The sequence below is a fragment of the Desmodus rotundus genome, chromosome 5, assembly GCF_022682495.2.
Source record: "Desmodus rotundus isolate HL8 chromosome 5, HLdesRot8A.1, whole genome shotgun sequence".
Taxonomy (NCBI): domain Eukaryota; kingdom Metazoa; phylum Chordata; class Mammalia; order Chiroptera; family Phyllostomidae; genus Desmodus; species Desmodus rotundus.
This window is the reverse complement of record NC_071391.1, coordinates 88,228,911-88,249,926: the sequence shown is the minus strand read 5'-3', so window position 1 is coordinate 88,249,926 and position 21,016 is coordinate 88,228,911. Positions and strand designations below refer to the sequence as shown.

Here is a 21,016-nt window from a genome sequence, read left to right as displayed (position 1 = left end):
CAAATCCCTACCCTTAGGGCCTCATCATTCTGTATGGTGCATGTGCACTTCTTTCTCTCTGTGGTCCCAGGGCCTGGCGTACAGTGGGTGCTTAATAAATGTGGAAGGGAGGACTGACAGAATGAGAGGTCAGCCGCCACTCTATCCTGATGGCTCTTCCGCTGTGCTAGGGCCCAGGCAACCTTCCCCACCAGGGTCCTGCAGGGTGGACTCCGTCTCGGCAGAGGGCATCCCAAACCCCTCACCAGCTCCGGAAGCTGGGCTGCCTGCCCTGGGAAGACTACACCTCCCAGCAATCCCATGGAACAGCGAAAACCCTGGCTTTGACAGCAGCCACCGCAAGTCTTTCCGCCTCCCCAGCCTGCCTGGGAGCTGAATTATGGTGGCCTGACCAGCAAACGCAGCTGCAAGAGCCCAGAGCCTCTGCCCCTTCCCATGCTGCTGACCTGCCAGGAGGACCAGGGAACCAGCCACTGCCGACCTGCCATGCTCTCCCCTCCCAGCTCCCACAGGGGGTCCAAGCCATCCTCGCCGGGACCTACGCTAAGGCTGGAAGCTGCTGGCCAGATGTAGCCCGGATCCGTCTCCTTCTCTTCTCTCTCTCTGCGGATTGTTCCTGCCCAATACCCACAGCCTGAACCCGGGCTGGTTCAGGGGCCTGCAGGAGCCCTGATGCTGCACAGCTCTCTCTCCTGAGCAGCCACCACCAGCACTCAGATTTGGGGGCAGGCAGCAGGGACAGACGTGGGCCCAAGGGAGCCCCGAGGGCCTGAAGGCCAGGGCCCGAAATGGCCCAAGCACTGCCCTGGCTCCTGCTGTGGATGGGCTCAGCACTGCTGCCTGCCCACTGCACCCAGCCTGGCATCCGGCTGCCTCTGCGGAGCGGGCTGGGGGGGAACCCCCTGGGGCTGCGACTGCCTCGGGACACGGAGGAGCCAGAGGAGCCTTGCCGGAGGGGCAGCTTTGTGGAGATGGTGGACAACCTGAGGGGCAAGTCTGGTCAGGGGTACTATGTGGAGATGACTGTGGGCAGCCCCCCTCAGACGGTAAGGTCACCAGGCCAGCTCTACTCTCCTGTCAGCATGAGCAGAGGGCAGGCTGGAGATACAGCATGTTGGCCCCTGCTAAAGTGGGTGGGATGGGGTGGGCAGGAGAGCCCCTCTCCCAAACCTTTCCTCCGGGATCATCTGTCATTCCCAAAGCTCCCCTTCCCTTCACAGGCTTCCCAGTTTCCCTAGTCTGACTGCTCTCCCATCTGGCACACTCACCTCTTTGTAGGATTTGGGGCAAGAGAAACACTTCAGTGCAGAGAGCCTGACCTGGGGAAGGAGCCAAGCCATAGGGGTGCTATGAACAGGTGTCAGCCCTGGCCAAATCTGGTCTCCCAGCCCCACCACTCTGGATCTTGGTTACCTAACCCTAGTGCCTAACCCTAGCAGTGTTCCCAGAATTGAGGTTCCCACCACCATTCCAGGCACCGTGAAGAGTTGGATCAGGCCCTTTCTCTCACTATCCTGGCTACCACAGGGACAGCAAATCATGATGTCTGAGCAACTCTGCCTTCCAGTCTAGCCCAGAAGCCCTGAACAGACTCTTACTTTCCCCAGTCCCTCCCTCCTCCTCCCCTCCTCCCCTCTCCCCTGTTTGCATCTGCATACCAGCCCCTCCCCCACCCCCTGCCTTCAAGCCTCCAGAGCACAGGCCAGAGGGGACTAAGCTGACCCTGGGGAAAGGACAAATCACAGCAAAGGAACCAGAGCCCCCTTCTAAGAATAAGACTCCTTCCATGAGCTGATAGGTGCTGGGGGGAAGCAGGCGACAGACATGACAGCAATGGCAAAAATATTACCAGCTCTCCCCATCCTTCCTGACAAATAGTTGGTTGCACCATCTGCACCTCTGTGGGTGGGTGGGAGAGTGGGCATGAGCAGCCCGCCATGGGATGCTGTGGGCTGACCTCTGAGCATATGGCTTTCTCTGTGGACGAGTCTGGACACAGGTAGCAGGAAGGTCCTGTGTGTGCTGGTGTGTAGCACCTTGAATTTGATCCTGAACATGTTTGTCAGGCACCTTTCTCCCCTGGATCTGTTTCTGGGAGGTCTGTCCTCGGAAGGGTCTCTGAAGGTGGGAGTGTGTTTATGCATAGAGGGAACACTTCCCTAGGCTTCTCAAACAGCTTATACACTGGACCAGAGAGAAACGCAAGTCTCCACCTCCCGATTACCTGAAGGAAGCAAGCCTTCCTAGGCCCCTGCCACTTGGGCCCTCCCACCTCCTGTCTGGGCTAAGGCTCTGGTCGCCCTCACTTATCCTTCCTCTTTCCTGTGCACCATAATTTGCCCAGGAGCAGTCTTGAATCAGTCTTCAGTGTGAAGACAGACTGAATCTAGGCCCCCAGCCGCCTGGCCCTCTGGGGCCAGGGGCCAGGGTCAGGGGCACGTGGAGACCAGGGACCATGCCGTGCTGTGCAAACTGTGCATAGGCCCCATGACATGGATGCAGAACAGGGCTGTGAAACCAGTGAGGGTTTGGGGGTCAGACAGACCAGGAATTCCAGCTTCTCCTCTTCTCAGCTCTGTGGCTTTGGGCAAATGATATAACCTCTCTGAGGCTCTTGCCTTGTGTTTCAAATGGGTGAAATGAGATCTCCTTTGCTAGGTAATTGTGAGGATTAAATGGGATTATGTAAGTAAAAGCACCTAGAACAGTATAGCTGGACACATAATTGACCTCCAATAAATAAAGTCACTTTCTCCTAATTTGTCTGGCACTTCTGCCTCTTCTGGGCTATGCCATGAAGCATAAAAACTTGCATGTCCTGGGCCTCAGCGTTTTACACATGTAGAACTGGGGACCAGTTACTATACTTCCCTAGGCCCCTGAGATCATGCCTACATCCCCCAGTCCAGATGTTGGCAGAGAGACATTTATTGCCCAATAAATATCTAAGAGAAAGGTAAAGTGGGCTTAAAGTTCAACACCAGCTCAAGGAGCCAGTACCAGGGAGACCACAGGCAGAAGGACTGTGGATTGCCCTATGGCTGCAAACCCGAACTAATGCCAGCATCTCTGCCCTGTGGTGACTTGGATTCTTTTCCGGGCAGTCTGCCCTATCTCCCTACCTGGTGGGCTGTTGTAAGCACCGTATAAGAGCACACATCGCAGAGTCCTCTGACCGAGTAAAAGTGAGCACTTTCTATGTGGCAAGCAATTAATTGCTTGGTTTGGGAGCTGATCCACGAAGAGAAAGCACATCCATTTTCTGCCCAGAAAGAGTTTAGTGTGAAGTGAAAGGGTAAGCGCTAGCACAAGTTAATCTACAGCGGTGGTGCTCCAAGTGAGGTCCCCAGCCCCTTTTATCAGAGGCTGTTAGAAATACAAATTCTCTGGCCCCACCTCCGATTTACTGAGTCAAGATTTCAGGTGCTCCCAGGTTTGACAAGCACTGATCCACAGTAGTATAAAGAGTAAGTGTACTGGTGTTTAGGAGGTAAAAGGAGGGAAGGCCTCACAGAGGAGGTGTGCTGTTAGCATGGTCTTGAAAGATGGCCAGGAGGAGGGAGACCATGCTCAGTGGGGAAATGGCTTCCATCCCACCAAACTGTAATTGTATGTTATTTGTATGTCCACTTCTTCCCTCCCTGACACTGGGTCCCTTAGATCAGAAGAGGCTACAACAAATGAGAGAATGAGTTGCATGTGTTTGGGTTTAGGCATATTTGTTTAGGAGACAGAGAGAAAATCAGTCCAGTTAATGTTACAGGTTTGGGTAAATAAGATAGAGCCAATTTACCAAAAGCCTTAAATCTTAAGCTATAATGTTTGGACTTTGTTCTACAGATATAAGGGGGAAACTGAATTTACTTGTGCAGGGGAATGACATAAAGAAGGCAATCTTTCAGGAAGGGACCTCTAAATTTCAGAGAGACTGGAACTGAGAGACACAGACAGGGGTAGAGGCTCTGCCGCACAGCACCAGTGTGAGGCGCTGTGACAAGGACGGCATGAGTCTGTGATAAGATGAAAAGGGGAGGGAAGACCAGGGTGCAAAGAGCAGTACAAGCAGATGGACAGGACTTGGTGACATCAGTGTGAAGAGTGAGGAAGAAGGTGTCAAAGGTGATTTTGAGATTTTGATCTGGTGTGAGCTGGAGCAGAACAAGACCACTTGGGGGAATAGGCAAGTTGGCAGCAAGAGATGGCTTCTCAGTACTTGTATACCCATACCTACTTGTATTTATGGTTACAGTTTACGTAAAGTGTTTAAAATATAGTCTACATAGATTCTTTTGTTCTTTATGTTCACATCTTCCAACAGAAGGAATAGGGATTGAGAGGGTGAACAGGCAAGGCGGCAGGCCAGTAAGCTAAGATGCTGTCTTCCTTTTGTTCTTCCCACTGCACCATGCCACCTGTTTGTGTGTCTTGGGGATAAGAAGAATTTATTGCAAACATCCCTCTTCCAGTCTCTCATGATATCTGCTCATATCTCCCTCACTACACTTATCCCAATGTATAACTGGGTGTCTCCCTCATAGAACATCAAGCTCTCAAGAGAAGTGTTTTTTCAATTTTTTAATTTCTTTTTTTCAGTGTCTTCTCTTTATCTAACATCTGTAACAACAACCGGGCTCAACAAAAATGGGCTCAACACCGGGCTCAACCCTAAACAACAAGAATGAGTGAGTGATAAGACTTCTACACAGAGCTGTTGCTGGGCAGCTGTCAGTGTGAAGCTGGAGCCCTAGTGGATGTGGTTTCATTCTTTTTTCTTAGTGACAGAATGGCATCTCATTAGAATGATATGAACCTCACTATCCAGGCACAGGGTAATAATTTAGTCGTTAAGGTTGACATCTGGTGATAGTCGACTCGGTTTAACAAATGTTTGTTGAGCACCCACGTGTGCAGAAGAGAAGAATAATGCCATAGTTTTAGCACTTGGAAAGTACAAAATTTGATGTGAGATGCAGACATATAAACACCTAAATAACATACAAGAACGTATGCATTTGGAACAAAGAGAAGAACAGTAAGTCTTGGATTGCCCTATGGCTGCAAACCCGAACTAATGCCAGCATCTCTGCAGAAAAAGAAGTAGCTACTTGTGACAAGTGTTAGGAAAGGCTTGCTGAAAAGTGTAGCATGTGAATACGGCCGAGAAAGAGGAGAACGCTTTGCTATTTAGAGAGTGGTAGGGAGAAACACTTCAGGAAGAGAGGCATGGGCTATGCTAAGAAGCGGGAAGTTGTGAAGCTGAATGTCGTCTGTGTTTTATTCTAGAGACAGTAGAGAGTCCCGCTGAATATACGAGAAGGGGAATGGTCTGGTGTAGCTTTGGTTCCAGAAAAACAACTTCAGTGTGGAGCAGTGACTGTCAACATCTTTCATCTCATGGCACATGAACTAATTACTAAAATTATGGGGCACACAGAATCTAACAAAAAAACAGGTGTAATTTGGATTCATTCACACCGACAGCTATTGTTGTGTTGTGTGGTTTGTTTGTTTTTCTCTTTTTACTTGACAGCCTAAGGAAAAAGAGATCAGTGCCCCTGACTAAATAGTCAGGCATTACATGTTTTAAAAATTCTTGTAATACACTTGTAATACACTAGTAAATTGCTGGTGTGGAGGATAGCTTGGACAGTTCTAGAGCCTGAGAGGAGAGTCAAAGTTAAGATACAAGGGCCTGAAAAACAGTGGTGGCAATGAGGACCAAAAGGAGGAGAAGTCCGATTGCCAAAGGGGAAAGGAGGGGGGGAGGTAAAAGAGTGTAAAGGAGGGATTAATGGTGATGGAAGGAGACTTGGGGTAGTGAACACACAATACAGTATACAGATGATGTAGTATAGAATTGCACACCTGAAACCTATTTTACTTTATCAACTAGTATCACCCCAATAAATTCAATTAAAAAAATTTTAAAATAAACATAAGTAAAAGAAAGGAGGAGAGGTCCTCAGAGATCCAGCATTCACATGTCGGTTTACCCGGCTGGTCTCTGCCCAGGTAAGGAAAGGGAAGAGAAGATGATTCTCCTTTCACCCTCTGACTGTGTTTGTGTCAGGGAACACAGCAAAAGGAGCAAGCTTTTAAAGCACAAGATTGTCTTTCAAAATTCCATGTTTATTACTCTTCTTTAGTTACAAGGGATATGTATTATCATGCCTAGTTTGGGGACGAGGAAATTGAGGCTCAGAGAGATTAAGTGGTTTACCCAAAGTTACTCAGCTAAAGAAAATCTAAGCTAGGGTTCAAATCCAGGCCATTGGATACCAAACCCAAATACTGGGTTCTCTCCCATGTTCTACAGTCCAGGACATGTTGGTTGACTTTGAGATGCCCGTGGACCATTCCTGTGAAAGGACACAGCAGCCATCTGAGAATGGGATCTGGAATCCAGGAGACAGAAGTTAGGTCTGGACAGGTAGACCCAGAGTCACCTGCAGAGACGTGGTTGTGAAAGCCAAGTTAACAAATGAACTGCTCTTTGAAAGAATCGAGAGAAAAGAGAAAAATGATTAGGAAACGCACACTGTATGTAGAGTAGGGATCAAGGAAGCAAGAGAAAATGATTAGAGAAGTAGAAAACAATAAGAGTTCCGAATCTCAGAAATGAAGAAGAGCCAAGTTGTTTTCCTCCCCAGTACCCAGAATGGTTTTCAAGCTGTGGATTGTGGAATTTGATAAAGGGACCACAAGTGTGAGGGAGAAGGGTTAGGAGAAAGGAAAGCAGGCAAGACTGTACTTTCCACCCTTCCCTGAGCTCTCCTGACCCCAAATCTCCTGGCCCTCCTAGAATAGCTGAGCTTTTATTGTTTTTATACAGTGGAATTCCAGATTATTTTTATAGTTCCGATACTAAAAAGATTGAAAACCCTCATGATGTCATTTCACTCACTTCTCTGCCTCCCCAGGTCAGGAAAGAAAGAGTTTATCTGGGACTGGGGGGCATTGAGAAAGACTGTGCTTTCCCACTAAGGTTGATGATCAGGAACCTTTCTCGTTGTCTCCGATAGAGAACTAAAGCAGAGATTTCTGGTAGAAAATCCAGGAAGAGAGCCAGGGAAGCCCTCTGCCTACTGGGCTTCCCTAACTTCTCTGTCTACTGGGATCCATTTCTCTTGGGGGCCTGTGCAGTGGAGAGTTCTAGGAAGGAGCCAGACCATTTTCCAGGTCCTAGAGCTGCCTTAATCTTCCCCAGGCGGGATGTACTTAGGGGCCTGGGAAGCAGGTGCTGTGCCCAGTGGGTCCTGAGAGGGGAAGTGTGTGCTCTCAGGTGAATGACAAATCAGTAATCCTAGGGACTGACATGGGGAGCTAGGACTCCTAGGTCTTTTCTCACAGACTCTGACAAAGCCACAGAGCAAACTGGCTGAGCTCCCTTTCTCTCCCACCCCAGCCAATCCTTCCCCAGACCTCCCAGATTGTTGTGGCCCCGTCGTTACCCTCTGTGCTGCCAAATGTAATCCCACTGTGTCCAGGCTAGATGTCTCCTTGATTGGTCTCTCGACAGCCACGAACCCCACCAATTATTCTTTCCCTGTGCCTGTGGACTTTTTGCCAAGGAGCAAAAGAAGTGAACTCTGGTCTCTCCCAGTGGTTCAAGCAGGGAAGCTGATGTGCTGAGCATGACCCAGGTCCCAAGGGGGAAAGTGGGCTTATGCCACAGACTAGCTTCATTTTCAACTGAGTGCTGGCCCAGAGAAGATTAAAGCCAGTCACCTGTGAGTGGGACATGGATAGAAACAGGAAGGACTTACTGTCTGACAATGAAAAACAGGTAGCCAATAGCAGCCATGACACCTCACAGACTGGGGCTTTCCAGAGGGTTTCATGGAGGCTGAAGGTGCTAAAGCATTGCCTGAAGAGCCGCAGGGGATGGGACAGACACAGAGGAAGTAACACCTCTTCTTCAGACAGAACATCTCTGCTTTTTCTCTCTAGTACACTGGGATCCTGCAGAAGGTCAGAAAAGGGTTCTGTTGCTTAAAAAAAAAAAGTTTGAAAATGATTGTCTTAGATCTGATCTTTAAGACAGACATGTTTATTTTTTGACTATTTGAATCCATCATCTGATTTGAGTCAGAAGCCCTGACAAATATTAGTTGAGCTGGATTTGAGGCTGGGGGAAATGGGGCATCCTGTCTAAAGGGGAAAGGGCGTACTAGGTAAGGTTTGGCGTCATGCAGCCACCTTGGGATTCCTTTAAAAAACAAAACAAAACCATCCCAAGGTGGGGAGCCTGACAGCCTGCTTATTCCCAGGTATCAATTGCCAGCTTCATCCTGGAGAGAGAAGTGGAAGCAGGGGACATGTCTGGAGAAAAACTATCTGTTCTCATTGGGTCAGCTGATTTGGTCAATGTGGGAGGAACCTGGACAAGACCCAGTCGCTAGATTCAGTTTGATGCATGAGCTGTGTACACTGCTGGCCCTCAGCCACTTCCAGCTGCTGATGTTGGGCTCTTCAGTCCTTCCTTCCCTCCTGCTCTCAGGCTTGGGCAAGCTCAGATCTTGGAAACATCACTTAGGAAAGCAAATGAAGGTGGCCGAGTGTTTCTGGGAGCAAGGAGTCCTGAAGTCACCATGACTGCTCTAGAGCCTGAGTAGATACTGCATGGGTAGGGTGGGTGTGAGGTGTCATCACCCTGCACAATTACCAGGCTAAAAAATCACTTCAGCAAAAGACCCTGGGGCTGAGAATTAATTCCAAGAGCCTGCAGAGTCACAGAGAACTACAGGATATGAGGCATTTGTTCTCACTTCAAGTAATTGTATGGAGCATCTACTGAGGGCTAGGTAAGAATTAGGTAATAAGGATACAAACACGCTCCCACCCCTTTGAAGCTCACAGAGTGTGGGACATACAGGCATTAGATAAATGATTAAAAGTTTGATGAGTGATATATGAAGAAGCACAGATGTTATTCAGGACTGCAAGAGAAGGAAGCTAATCTTGGTTGGGGGCATTGGGGCAAGACCTTTGGGAGAAAGGATGTTTGAACTGTAACTTGAAAGTTGAACAGAAAAGTTAAACAAAACAGGGGGAGCACATTTTAAGCAAAGGAACCCGCATATGCAAAGGTGCAGAGGTAAGAGGTTGTTGTGCTTTTGAGAAATTTTATGAGAAGCATGGTGAGGAAGACGAAAAGTGATGAGAGAGGTTCACTGGAGTTGATCTATGGTTGGTTAGAGGCCACCAAGGTCAGGGATCTCAGGGTTTAATTCAGATAGTTTTATATCAGTGACCTGGAAAACTTTGTGGCTGAAGACGAGGACCATTTAGTTTCTCAGGATTTTGTGGGTTGGCTTATGGTTCTACCAGTCTTACCTGGGCTCAATCAGGTGGCTGAATTCAGCTGATGGGTCAGCTGGGGACCAGACTAATCTGGGCCTTCTGGACCACTTTCTCTATGACGTGTTTCACCCTCAAGGAGGCAAGACTGAGCTTCTTCACATACAGCCTCAGAGCAGCATTTCAAGAGGGCAATCCCCAATGCATAAGCACCTATCAAACCTCTGCTTTCCTCCTTTGATGATGTCTCATTGGCCAAAGCAAGTCATGTAGCTAAGCCCAGAGCCAGTGTCAGAGGTAACACCAGGGCATGGATACAAGGAGTATGATTCATTAATGTAACAATCTACCATATATTTCTTCTCCAGATGAGAGATTCAGTAAGGTCAAGAAGATGAAAGACCAGAGATGGGCATAGAACCAATGGATCCCTGTCCTGACTTTGTGGCACTTTGTATTCAATATAAGATGGGTCAAGTTGCTCATTCACACTGTCTCAGTTTCCTCCTCAGTAAAATGGAAGAAGGGCTTCTACATCTCAGTTTAGCAAAAAGGCTTGTTATAGTAAGAGTCTAAGAGCTCTCCTCCCATCAACTCTGAGGCCCCCACAGAAGGAAATAGACTAGGAGAATTACAAGTAGGATAATTTGGGTTAAAGTCCCCGCCCCAGAGGCTTGCAACACTGGTAAGACCCTGGGATAGACTACTAAGAAAGGTTATGGATCTCAGTAAGTACAGAGCTTTCAGAATTGGAAACAGCCCCATCTCTCCAGGCTAATGAACAGATAACTCCTGTCTCTTTTCATCCAGAAGTATCTGAGCTATCATAATCTGCTAGTGAGAGCTGGGGCCCAGGCAGCTGGGATCTGGGGAACAAACCTTGCCCTGAATTCACCAGCTCAGTACCTATCTCACCATCCAAAATCTATTGCTGAAGATTTCTCCAGGGGAGCCTTGTCTGCAGGGGGAAATGGGCAGGTGTTCTTTCTCCTGTGGGGCTTGTTAGCACTTTCCCTGAAGCTGCCTTCCCTCAGAAGCTCCAGGGGTGTATTTCTTTGTTAAGTAATTGGCACTGACCTACCCTTGACCCCCAGCTTCAGTCCCCTGTGCATCTAAAGGCGATAGCTACAGAGACTCCTGAGTTGGCAGGGACCTGAGGGATGGGGAAGAAGTAAGATGGCTTCAGGACTTCAGGCCGCCTGAAGACCGACATCCTGCGTCAAACCAGGGGATCGGGTGAGAGGAAGGCACGTTTTAGATAGAGCCACACTATAACTTAAAAACTCCCACAGTTTGGGAATCATCTGAGGGATCCCTTCGTTACCCCAAATATAGGGTAGATGATCTCTTTCTCATTTTCTTTCCTTTAACCATTCATTAAGTTAAGCACTATTTATTGCCAGGCACTTGATACCCACTAGGGACACAATGGGGATTTTTTACAAAAGTAGTTACAAGGGGAGGTGAGAGACAATGTGAAGTTAGAGTGCAATATTCTATGGCAACACTTTAAACAAGAGAGTAAGACCTGGCCTTTCTCTCTTAGGAAGTCCCTTTTGAGCTCAGACTAAAGGATGAAGGAGGAGTAGACAAAGCTGGATGTGGAAAGGAGGATGGTTTGAGGGCCTGAAATGAGGCCAGAGTGGCAAGTAGGTAGAGGGCTTGGGGGAGGGTGGGACAAGCTAGGCTGGATACGCAGGCAGGGCTGAATCACCAGGCGACCTGAAATAGTCATGCTTTGCACTTCTACTTTAATAGCAAAGATGGACCATTGACATAGGGGTGTTAGCATGGTCAAATCTGCACTTTAAAAAGGTCACCGTAGACCGTTCAAAAACAGGTCAGAGAGGGTAGGATGTGCCATGACCAGTCAGTCTATTCCAGGATGAAATGATGATAGCCTGGCTTAGGGGTGGCATGGGGAGATGATAAGAAATGAATACATTCAAGAGACTTTTCAGGTGGTTCATTGGACAGGACTTGTTGAGGCTTTGGATACAAGTGTGAAAAAGAGGAAGGTAATGGGATGCCTTTGAGTTGCCAACATATGGAACAGATGGATGGCAATGCTGTTAGTGTAGAGGACACTGGGGAAAGACAGAGGGGCAGGACCATGTAAGGTCAGCTTTGGACATCCTACATTTGAAGTAGATTTGAGGCAGTTTGGTATGTGCTTCTGGAGCTCAAAGGAGTTGGTGGGGTGGGGGGAGCTAGGGCTACAAACTTAGGCACAGGGGTGATAACTGCAGCTGCAGCCACGGGCAAGATGATTCAGGACAAGAGTACAGCAGAAGAGGAAGAGGGCCAAAGCCCGGACCTGGAGAAGTGAGGCTGCAAAGAGAAGATATGATCAGAGAGCTGGGAGAACAACCATGGGGCGGGTGCAGGGAAGAGTGTTTCAAGGAGGGAGAGGTCAGCAGTGTTGAATGTTCCAGAGAAGTACCATGAGGCCTGATTTGAAAATGTCTTTTGCATTTGGTGACATTAAATCATTGGTAACTGTAGTAAGGGCTGTTTTATAGTGGAGGGAGGGATAGAGGGGAAAATCAGTTTTAGAATGGGTTGAGGAATGAGTGGGAGGTGAAGAAATGAAGACAGCTTGGCTGAGAAGTTTGGTTACGAAGGGAGGAGAAAGAGGGTAGCTGGAGGCGGATGTGAGATCTAAAAGATTTTTTAAAAATGAATAGACTAAAGCATTTGTAAATGCCAATAAGAATCCAGACTTGCGGGGTGGGAGTTGAGGTCAGGGAATGGCAAGGTGGTTAAGGACCTGAGGGACAGGGATGATTAATGGGGTAGGTGTCTGAGAAGGAAGGAGGGATTCAGCTCTCTAGCCAGGAGGAGGGACAGCTGAGAGAAAGGACTGGCTCACGCAGCTGCAGGCAGGTTGCAGTGGCTGGTGTGGGGGATGTGGAAGGTCCCATCACATGGCCTCCCTTGATGAGGGTGTCTGCGTAGAAGGTTTGGTGGCACACAGCCCTCGCACCACTATTTTCCTCTTTCCAGCCACCCTTAACTGCCCTGTTTCACAGTGAGTGTGGTGGCTCAGTTGCTGAAGGCCCTGCCCTGGAAGAGGCCTCTGTGGGCAGCTGCCCAGGGGGCTTGTGCTAGAAATGTTTAAGAACTGGACCAGAAATCACTTCTCTCAGAAGCAAGATCACATTCAAAGGGCAGACAGACAGTCAGACCCTTGCTCAAGAGGAAATGGCAATTGCTTACTCTGGTTGCCCATTTTCTTGTGAGGGCGAAGAGAGGGAGGATGAGTGGGCAGAGAGTGAAGGGTTTGATTACTTTGAGGTGAAAGGGGGAGACCTTCCTCAGACAAGGAGAAAGGCTGGGACTGGAAGGGCAGGCAGCAAGAGTGTGACTGTGCCTCTTGGCCTCGCAGGGGGTGGCCTGCGGAGAGCCCCTCCCCCTGCAGGAGTGGAGAGGAGTGGGAAGGAGGTGTGTCTGGAACGGTTGGGGCATTGAGCCCCCAGACAAAAGCTCTCTTCCAGTGTAAAAAGTGGTCCCATTTTCCTCAGATTGGCCAGGCACACATTCCAGGCAGCTCTCCCTTGTATAGCTGTGGGACCAGTGTGGTGGAGGAGACCCTCTTTCTCTGGGGTCCCTTGGTAGCAGGGATCCCTGCCAATATGAGGCTGACTGGTGCTGGGAGCAGAGTTCTGGCAAGGGGGTGTGGGGGCCCTGGGGTGAAGAAGCTGCTTTTTAATCATTAACCTGGCTGATTGAAACCTGAACCTCTGGGCTCCCAGCTTTATTGATTCTCTCTGAAAGCACAGCATCTGGAGCAAGTGGCTGCTCAGAGACCAGGGAGAGGGACACGGGGGGAGAAGTCAGGGAAGAGGGCATAGAGGGAAATGGGAACCAGGCCAGGAGAGGGGGGCCTGGGAAGGAGGGCTGAGGTGGGGTCAGAGGGCCAGGGCGCTGGTGAACAGGTGTTCTTGGGGACATGGGGAGGCCACGAAGCCTGAGCAGGCGTTGGAAGAGGTGTGGTCAGCAGTGCCACAGAGAAACGCTGACAATAGGAAGGAGCAGCGAGAGGAGAAAACTGGAGTCTAGAGAAGCACAGTGACCTGCCCAAGGTGACAAGGTCAGAGCCTGCACCCAAACCAAGGCCACCTGACTTCACTGCACTAAGGAAAGAGGACACAGAAATGAAAGGCCCTGAGGTCAGGGAAGAAGCTGAGGTTGGTGGACATGGCAGGTTGGCAAGATAGGACTCACGACTGTGTTTCTGAGGACAGGGCCTTCCCTCTTTTGGCCTTGGGGGTGTAGTAGGATTCAGAAAACAGCTCTGGACTGACTGCTTTCTCTGGATGGGAAGTTAAAGGGGAGGCAGACTTAGAAGACAGGAGTTGAGGAAGACCATAAAAGGAGGAAGGAGGGACAAATAGGAGAGATGCTAGGAGCTGCACAGCAAGGAACACCAAAAGACACCTGTCCATATTCACTTAGCCAAAAGCCAGGCCCTGGATGACCCAGGCTGACTGCTGGGTGATGAACTTCCTAGGAGAACCAGAAAAGGAGAGAAAGGGCAAGTTCTGTGGACAGAAATAGACAGGTACACAAAGAAAGTACGGGTAATCGAGGGTAGAGAGAGACAGGGAGAGACAACACACACACACAGATAATATGGCTCTGATAACACAGAAAATGCTATGATTCTATAGAGAAGACAGAAGCAGACACGAGGTCTCTGAGGCCATGCTGAGGACGCCACAGGACCCATGTTGTGTCTGTGGTTGCCAGCCTACCCAGACCTGCCTCATGAGGGAGACCATGTGGCCGGCAGGGTGAAGGACCCGAGGTGGTGAGTCCAGAGCCCCCTGTCAATAACATCTTTCTTTCCCCTTTCTCTGACAGCTCAACATCCTGGTGGACACAGGCAGCAGTAATTTTGCAGTGGGGGCTGCCCCCCACCCTTTCCTGCATCGCTACTACCAGAGGCAGCTGTGAGTCCTGGGGAGAGCTGGAGGGGATATGTCCTAAGGCTACAGGGCCAAGAAGGGTCATAGAAAAGGAGAGGGCTGCAGAGAGAAAGACTAGTCCTCAGACCCTTTCTTCCTGCGGGGGAAGGGTATGGAGAAGGCAGTGACAGCAACCAGGACAGAAGAGTGGGGTGGGGTGGATCTAAGGAGATGTACCATGGGAAAGGGTGAGTTGAGAGGCAGTAGGAAGTTTTCAGTATTGAAGCCAGGCAGCTTCCTATGGCAGGGAAAGAAGGAAGGAGAGTAGCCCCAAAGCTCCCAGAGCAATCTCAGGGTCTCTCTCCTTTTCTTTTCCTGAGTGGGGAGGCAAGGGGGTTTCATTCCACACCCACTCAGGGGTTCTCAGTTTTCAGGCACCACCAGTTAAGTGTAGGCTGAGCAGGCTGTGTGGCAGCTTGCTTCACTGTGTCCTCACCCAGGGGTCACTCTCTGTGGCTTTGCACAGTTCACAGAGGTGAAGAAAGAGCCCTCCATAAACCCCATTGCTTGGACCAGTCTCAGGGACTGTAAGCTAAAGTGTCTCCTCCTGCATCACCCAGAGCTCCAGCAGCTGGATTTAGCTAACTGGTGGAAGGGTGGGTTGAAGTGGGTTTTTAAGGTAATAGAGGCAGTAAGGCATAAAAGCAGAAAGTGGCATGAGAACATCTAATGTCTGAGGCATCTCTGCATGTGAAAACATGTGAGTAGAGGCTTGAACCCCATTCTTGGACTTCTAGGAAGATGCCAAAGCCACCTTTCCCAACTCCTGCCTTCTGAGGCTGCCTCCCCTTTAACTTCCCATCTAGAGAAAGCGGTCAGGGAGAAAGGTGTACTCACAATGAAAGGGAATTCATTCCAGGTTCTTGTCCTAGTCGTGTCATTGTCCCCGATGAGACACACCAAGTCCTGGTTAGTGGTGTGATTAAACACAGCTGGGGGTATTGATGAGCATGTTTCACACAAGTGGTGTGTAATACCTACATGTTCTGCTTAGATGCTTGTGCAAATCCCTTCTCTGGAAGAACTTGTTACAGAGGTTCCACATTCGTCCTGCCTGGCACTTTGTCTACCACTTAGATGGTACTACTGGGTCCCAAGCCAGCAAGAGAATCAATGGCTCCTTTTCTCTGGGAGCTTGATGGAGCTGGGGGTGGGGTGGGCAAGAGATGCCCACTAGCTGTCCCTTTAGCAGCAACAAGCACAATACACAAAGCCTAGGCTTGTTCTTCACAAGACCTGAGCTCAACATCTAGAAATAGGAGCTATGGAGACAGGAGAGCGAGCCCCAGCAATAGCTCCATTCCCCTCATTGGCTGGCCAGGTCACTTTACATTATATTCTGGGTGATTGATCTCCCTGGAGTCTCCTGAGCAGACTGAGAGCATCTTATTTATCTAGAATGCCCCCGAGATGAAGCTAGGCACTCAGGAGTTGCTTTGATGCTGGATCCCTGTGCCAGTTGTTGTGGTTATGCATCCACAGATGTCCGTCTCCATTTTCACAGGTCAAGCACATACCGGGACCTCCGGAAGGGCGTGTATGTGCCCTACACCCAGGGCAAGTGGGAGGGGGAGCTGGGTACCGACCTGGTGAGCATTCCCCATGGCCCCAATGTCACTGTACGTGCCAACATTGCTGCCATCACTGAGTCGGACAAGTTCTTCATCAATGGCTCCAACTGGGAAGGCATCCTGGGGCTGGCCTATGCTGAGATCGCCAGGGTGAGTGGAACAGGCCTAGCTCTAGACGTTGTGTCTGCGCATTGCACACTACATAGGGATGGAGTGGGGAAAGAGAAGGGGATGAACTTACTAAGGGAGGGAAACAAATCAGTTTTAAAGGCAGTCTGAAGTTCATTCCTACAGAGGACAGAACTATAGTGAGACACAGTGATAGGTACAGAATAGGCTGTGGTTGCTACTAATTCTGAGATCTTTAAGAATAAGAGGGCCCCATAAATCTGAATCAGGTTAGGCACAGGGGATCAAAGCTCCTATAGATCTGTGGGCCCATCAGTACTCTCCTGTTTGCATTGCCAGTGTCTCCTGCTAACCCTCTCTCTCCCCCAAATCTCAGTACCTCCAGATGGTCTTTCCCAAGGAACAATCCCCAAGTCTTTGCTTTTGCCTTCCAGTTTAGACAGGGAGCTGGCCTTAGGCCACTAGGGTCCTCTGTGTGAGGACTCATTTCTCTTCTCTTTCTGCCACAGCCTGACGATTCCCTGGAGCCTTTCTTTGACTCCCTGGTAAAGCAGACCCACGTTCCCAACCTCTTCTCCCTGCAGCTATGTGGTGCTGGCTTCCCCTTCAACCAGTCAGAAGTGCTGGCCTCAGTTGGAGGGAGCATGGTGAGTAGGTCCTTGGAGAGGGGAGGTCCTGGCACTGGCAGAGAGAGATGGGTACCATCTGCCTCCCTTCCCTCTATTAAGCCATGCCACAGTCCTGGGCTCCACTATTTAGTATCTTCATATTCCCCACGCCACGCCCCCGGCCCTTCTTTGTCTATCCTTCCTTCCCTGCATTATTCCAGAGAGGATTCAAGTACCTATGGTAAACTTGGAAAGGATCAGAGATAATTAGAAAAGTTTCAAAGGAAATGAAAATAAGACCAGTTGGATTACGATTATTCAGTCTGACGATCAGGAAGCAGAGATGTAGGAAGTTTAAAAGTCTATTTATTAATTAATTAGGACAACTGGTAAATGGTTCTCCATCTCCAACAAGCAGAGAAAATAAAATTTATAGAAGCGGGTAATCATTCATTCAACATTTACTGTGCCAGTTTAGGTTTAAATAACTTCATATCAAGTGTGATTGTGTGATTCTGAAACAGATAATTAAAAATCTGGAAAGTCTCTTCCCCTGACATATTCTTAATACATTTCAAGAAGCTGTAAGTCACTTTGGGGCATGATTTGATGAGAAGCAGGAAGATGAGAAAGGTGACCTGTAGGGGACCTTACCACCCCCAGAAATTACTGGTCCTATCACTTGCTTTCAGGGTGACTTGCTGTCCTTCTGTGCTGGACCTGCCTCTTTTTCTCCCTAGATCATTGGGGGTATCGACCACTCGCTGTACACAGGCAGCCTCTGGTACACACCCATCCGGCGAGAGTGGTATTATGAGGTGATCATTGTGCGGGTGGAAATCAATGGACAGGATCTGAAAATGGACTGCAAGGAGGTAATAAAACCAAGAGGATACCAGGGAGAGATAAGGGGGAAGGCAAGACAGTGTGAGGTCAGACCCTGGTTTATGAGGTTGGGAGGACAAGGCAGAGGTGCAGGACCTGTAGAAAGACTTGGGGACTGAACCTAGGACAGACAGGAGCATAAGGGTCACATAGCAGGACCTGGGGTTTGGAGGGGCTGGCAGAGCACTTTCACAGGGACCACGTGGCTTATGGTCTAGTAATGACAACAGCACACCTGTACCCTAGTCGCTGCCTTGCTTTATGGCCTTTGGCAATTCATTTGCAAGGCAGTGTGATATGATGGTATGTATGAGTCCTTCTTTGGGGTCAGGAAGACCTGGGTTCCTAGCTCTGTCATGTACTGGCTGCCTGCCCGTAGGCAAGCTACTGTGTTGTGTCTCAGTCTCCTCATCTACAAAACAGGTAAAAACAGCATTTGAAAGACTGTGGTGAACATAGAGAAAATGAATAAAGTGTTTATCCCAATGCCTAGCGCATAGTAGTAACCAATAAATGGCAGCTCAACCATGTGGGTCTTCCTTACTTAGATTCTTAACATGTGCTAAATTAGAATAGATTTAGAAGTACTATGAGAAGTTAAAACCACTGTACAAGATATTTTTATTTTCAAGATTTGGAGTCTGCCTTCCCACCCAAGATAATAAGAGTTAACATTTACTAAATGCATCCTATGTGTCAGGCCCCATTCTAAGCACTTCAAATGTATTAATTTACTTAATCCTTATAATAACTCTTTGAGGTAGGTACTACTATCATCCTTTAAGATTTGGAAACTGAGGCTTCGAGGCTAAGTAACTTGCCCAAGGATATACACGTAAGTGGCAATGCCAAGATGCCAACCGAGGTAGGACCCCACAGTCAGACTCACCCCTCTGACTCCGGCCAGACCCTGGTATCAGAAAAGGTTCCTGACTATTCTAACCCTGTCTTCTCCTCTTAGTACAACTATGATAAGAGCATCGTGGACAGTGGCACCACCAATCTTCGTTTGCCCAAGAAAGTGTTTGAAGCCGCAGTCAAATCCATCAAGGCAGCCTCCTCGGTCAGTGGGACTAAGGACAGGGGCGCAGAAATGACTGAGTCAGAGGAGACCTGTGAAATTCACATTCTTCAACAAGAGCCAAAATGTCTACCCTGAGACCCTTCTACTTAAGAGCTCTTAAAACTTTTTTCTTGTTTTTAAAAAGATTTTATTTATCCATTTCTAGACAGAGGAGAAGGGAGAAAGAGGGAGAGAAACATCAATGTGTGGTTCTCTCTCGAGTGCCCCCAGCTGGGGATCTGGCCTGCAATCCAGGCATGTGCCCTGACTGGGAATTGAACCAGCGACCCTTCAGTCCAGTGCTCAATCCACTGAGCCACACCAGCCAGGGCGAACTCTTAAAACTTTTTTGTTTGCTCATCACACAGTCCCCCTGCTACAAGATTTTGGCCTCACTCTGCCGCTTTCTTCCTCTAATTCTTGGGTGTCAGTTTACCTTTCTCCAGTTTGGATATTCCAGGAGGGGCAAATACAGTAAAACCTTGGTTCTCCAACGTCTCCCATCTTGAACAATTCAGTTCTCAACCAAGTTGTTCATGGAAAAAATGTCTTGGTTGTCAAAAAATTTCCATCCTCGACCCAACCACCTTTTCATGCGTCTCTCACACGTCTCTCAAGCAGCAAAGGAGACAATGTGTGAGTATGAGTCTGATTCTGTTTTTCAACAAATTGCTTCTCAAACAGCCTTCTGGAATGAATTAAGTTTGAGAGCCAAGGTTCCACTGTAAAGGGCCCAGTAAGTGTATGTGGAAATGGGAGAGGCAAGGTGGTAAAAGAGGCTGTTTCCTCATTATCCCTTTCTGACCAACACAGACGGAGAAGTTCCCAGACGGCTTTTGGCTAGGGGAGCAGCTAGTGTGCTGGCAAGCAGGCACTACCCCTTGGAACATCTTCCCAGTCATCTCACTCTACCTAATGAGTGAGGTCACCAATCAGTCCTTCCGCATCACCATTCTTCCACAGGTATGTCCCTAACCTGAGTCAGTGGGACCCCAGGAAGACACAGTACATGTAGAAAGTCAGCAGGCATGGCTTCCCAGAACTTGGAAGACACAATAGACGCGTGTCCAGTGGCAAAGGGCTCTTAGAAAAACCAACCCTTCAGAGCTCAGGGATGGCAAAGGGTAGACTGGTCCAAGGACATAGATACCTAGAACGCAGAGATGGGGGGATGGATGGAGTGAAGAGGAATCTAAGTCTTTGATTCTTTGTCCTTAGCAATACCTGCGGCCAGTGGAAGATGTGGCCACATCCCAAGATGACTGCTACAAGTTCGCCATCTCACAGTCATCCACGGGCACTGTTATGGGAGCAGTTATCATGGAGGGCTTCTATGTTGTCTTTGATCGGGCAAGAAAACGAATTGGCTTTGCTGTCAGTGCTTGCCACGGTGAGAACAGGGTATGGGGTCGGTCTATCCATGCTCTCCCTATCCAGCAGTCAGGATACCTGGGCCCCTGTCAGTCTGGGAGGTAGTAACAGTTGCCTCAAGCCAGAGTCAACACACTTGGAAAAAGCCAGTGTCAGTGCTCAAGCTTTTTTTGCACTGCCTGCCTGGGTTGGTAACCTCTGTTGGATACCCTGGGCAGCAAGGGCTGTCTGGCACCAAGGGCAGCAGGCTGAGCCTACAGTGACCCTGTCACCTGCTGTATGGCAAGGTTGAATGCCATTTCAGAATGGTAGCAACTAGTCTTGCAACTAGATTTTAGCAGTGTCAGGTGAGTCTACTAGGTGTATATGGGGCTTTTTAGTTAACTCAGAGCAACTGCTGACTTTTGGGTATCATCCCTACTAGATAGGTACACAGAAAAAGGTTGCTGCTCCCAATGACCTGGGAGCAGAGACATGTCTCCACCTAGCACTGGCTTTCGACAGCCTTCTCAGGGGCTAATTTCAAGGCCTATAGGGAGTTCTTTTTGTTGTATAATCCAAACTGCTCTATGATGACACCTGCCCACTCACATGTGCCCTTTCTCCAGTGCACGATGAGTTCAGGACAGCAGCGGTGGAAGGCCCGTTTGTCACCCTGGACATGGAAGACTGTGGCTACAACATTCCACAGACAGATGAATCAACCCTCATGACCATAGCCTATGTCATGGCTGCCATCTGTGCCCTCTTCATGCTGCCACTCTGCCTCATGGTGTGTCAGTGGCGTTGCCTCCGCTGTCTACGCCATCAGCACGATGACTTTGCTGATGACATCTCCCTGCTGAAGTGAGGAGGCCCATGAGCAGAAGGCAGATTCCCCTGGACCACATCTGGGTGGTTGGTCCAATTTGGTCACAAGGACACAGATGGCACCTGTGGCCAGAGCACCTCAGGACCCTTACCCACCCATCAAATGCCCCTGCCTTGACAGAAAAGAAGCAAAAGCTGGTGAGGTGGGCTACAGGACTGCACCTGTAGGAAACAGGAGAGGAGGGAAAGAATGCTCTAGTGACAGGAATACTCTGTCACCTCAAACTTGACTTGGGAAATTCTGTTGCT

The 21,016-nt window shown here is 49.0% G+C and overlaps 1 protein-coding gene across 1 annotated transcript; it reads left to right on the top strand.

The window, feature by feature from the left end:
- Window positions 1–302: 302 nt before the first annotated feature.
- Window positions 303–20,942, top strand: BACE1 (beta-secretase 1). Its single transcript, XM_024570713.3, has 9 exons — window positions 303–1,046; window positions 14,167–14,255; window positions 15,775–15,991; window positions 16,480–16,617; window positions 17,319–17,453; window positions 18,425–18,526; window positions 19,340–19,489; window positions 19,745–19,916; window positions 20,506–20,942. The coding sequence occupies exons 1-9, from the start codon at window positions 789–791 to the stop codon at window positions 20,745–20,747; spliced, it is 1,503 nt and encodes a 500-aa protein (XP_024426481.1). The 5' UTR covers window positions 303–788; the 3' UTR covers window positions 20,748–20,942.
- Window positions 20,943–21,016: the final 74 nt, after the last annotated feature.

What these genes read in the sequence shown, in the direction of transcription:
- BACE1 (XM_024570713.3), top strand. Translation starts at nt 789, where the DNA reads ATGGCCCAAGCACTGCCCTGGCTCCTGCTGTGGATGGGCTCAGCACTG. An exon ending in TGGGCAGCCCCCCTCAGACG is followed by an intron (nt 1,047 to 14,166) that starts GTAAGGTCACCA and finishes TTTCTCTGACAG; the next exon opens with CTCAACATCCTGGTGGACAC. An exon ending in CCATCAAGGCAGCCTCCTCG is followed by an intron (nt 18,527 to 19,339) that starts GTCAGTGGGACT and finishes TGACCAACACAG; the next exon opens with ACGGAGAAGTTCCCAGACGG.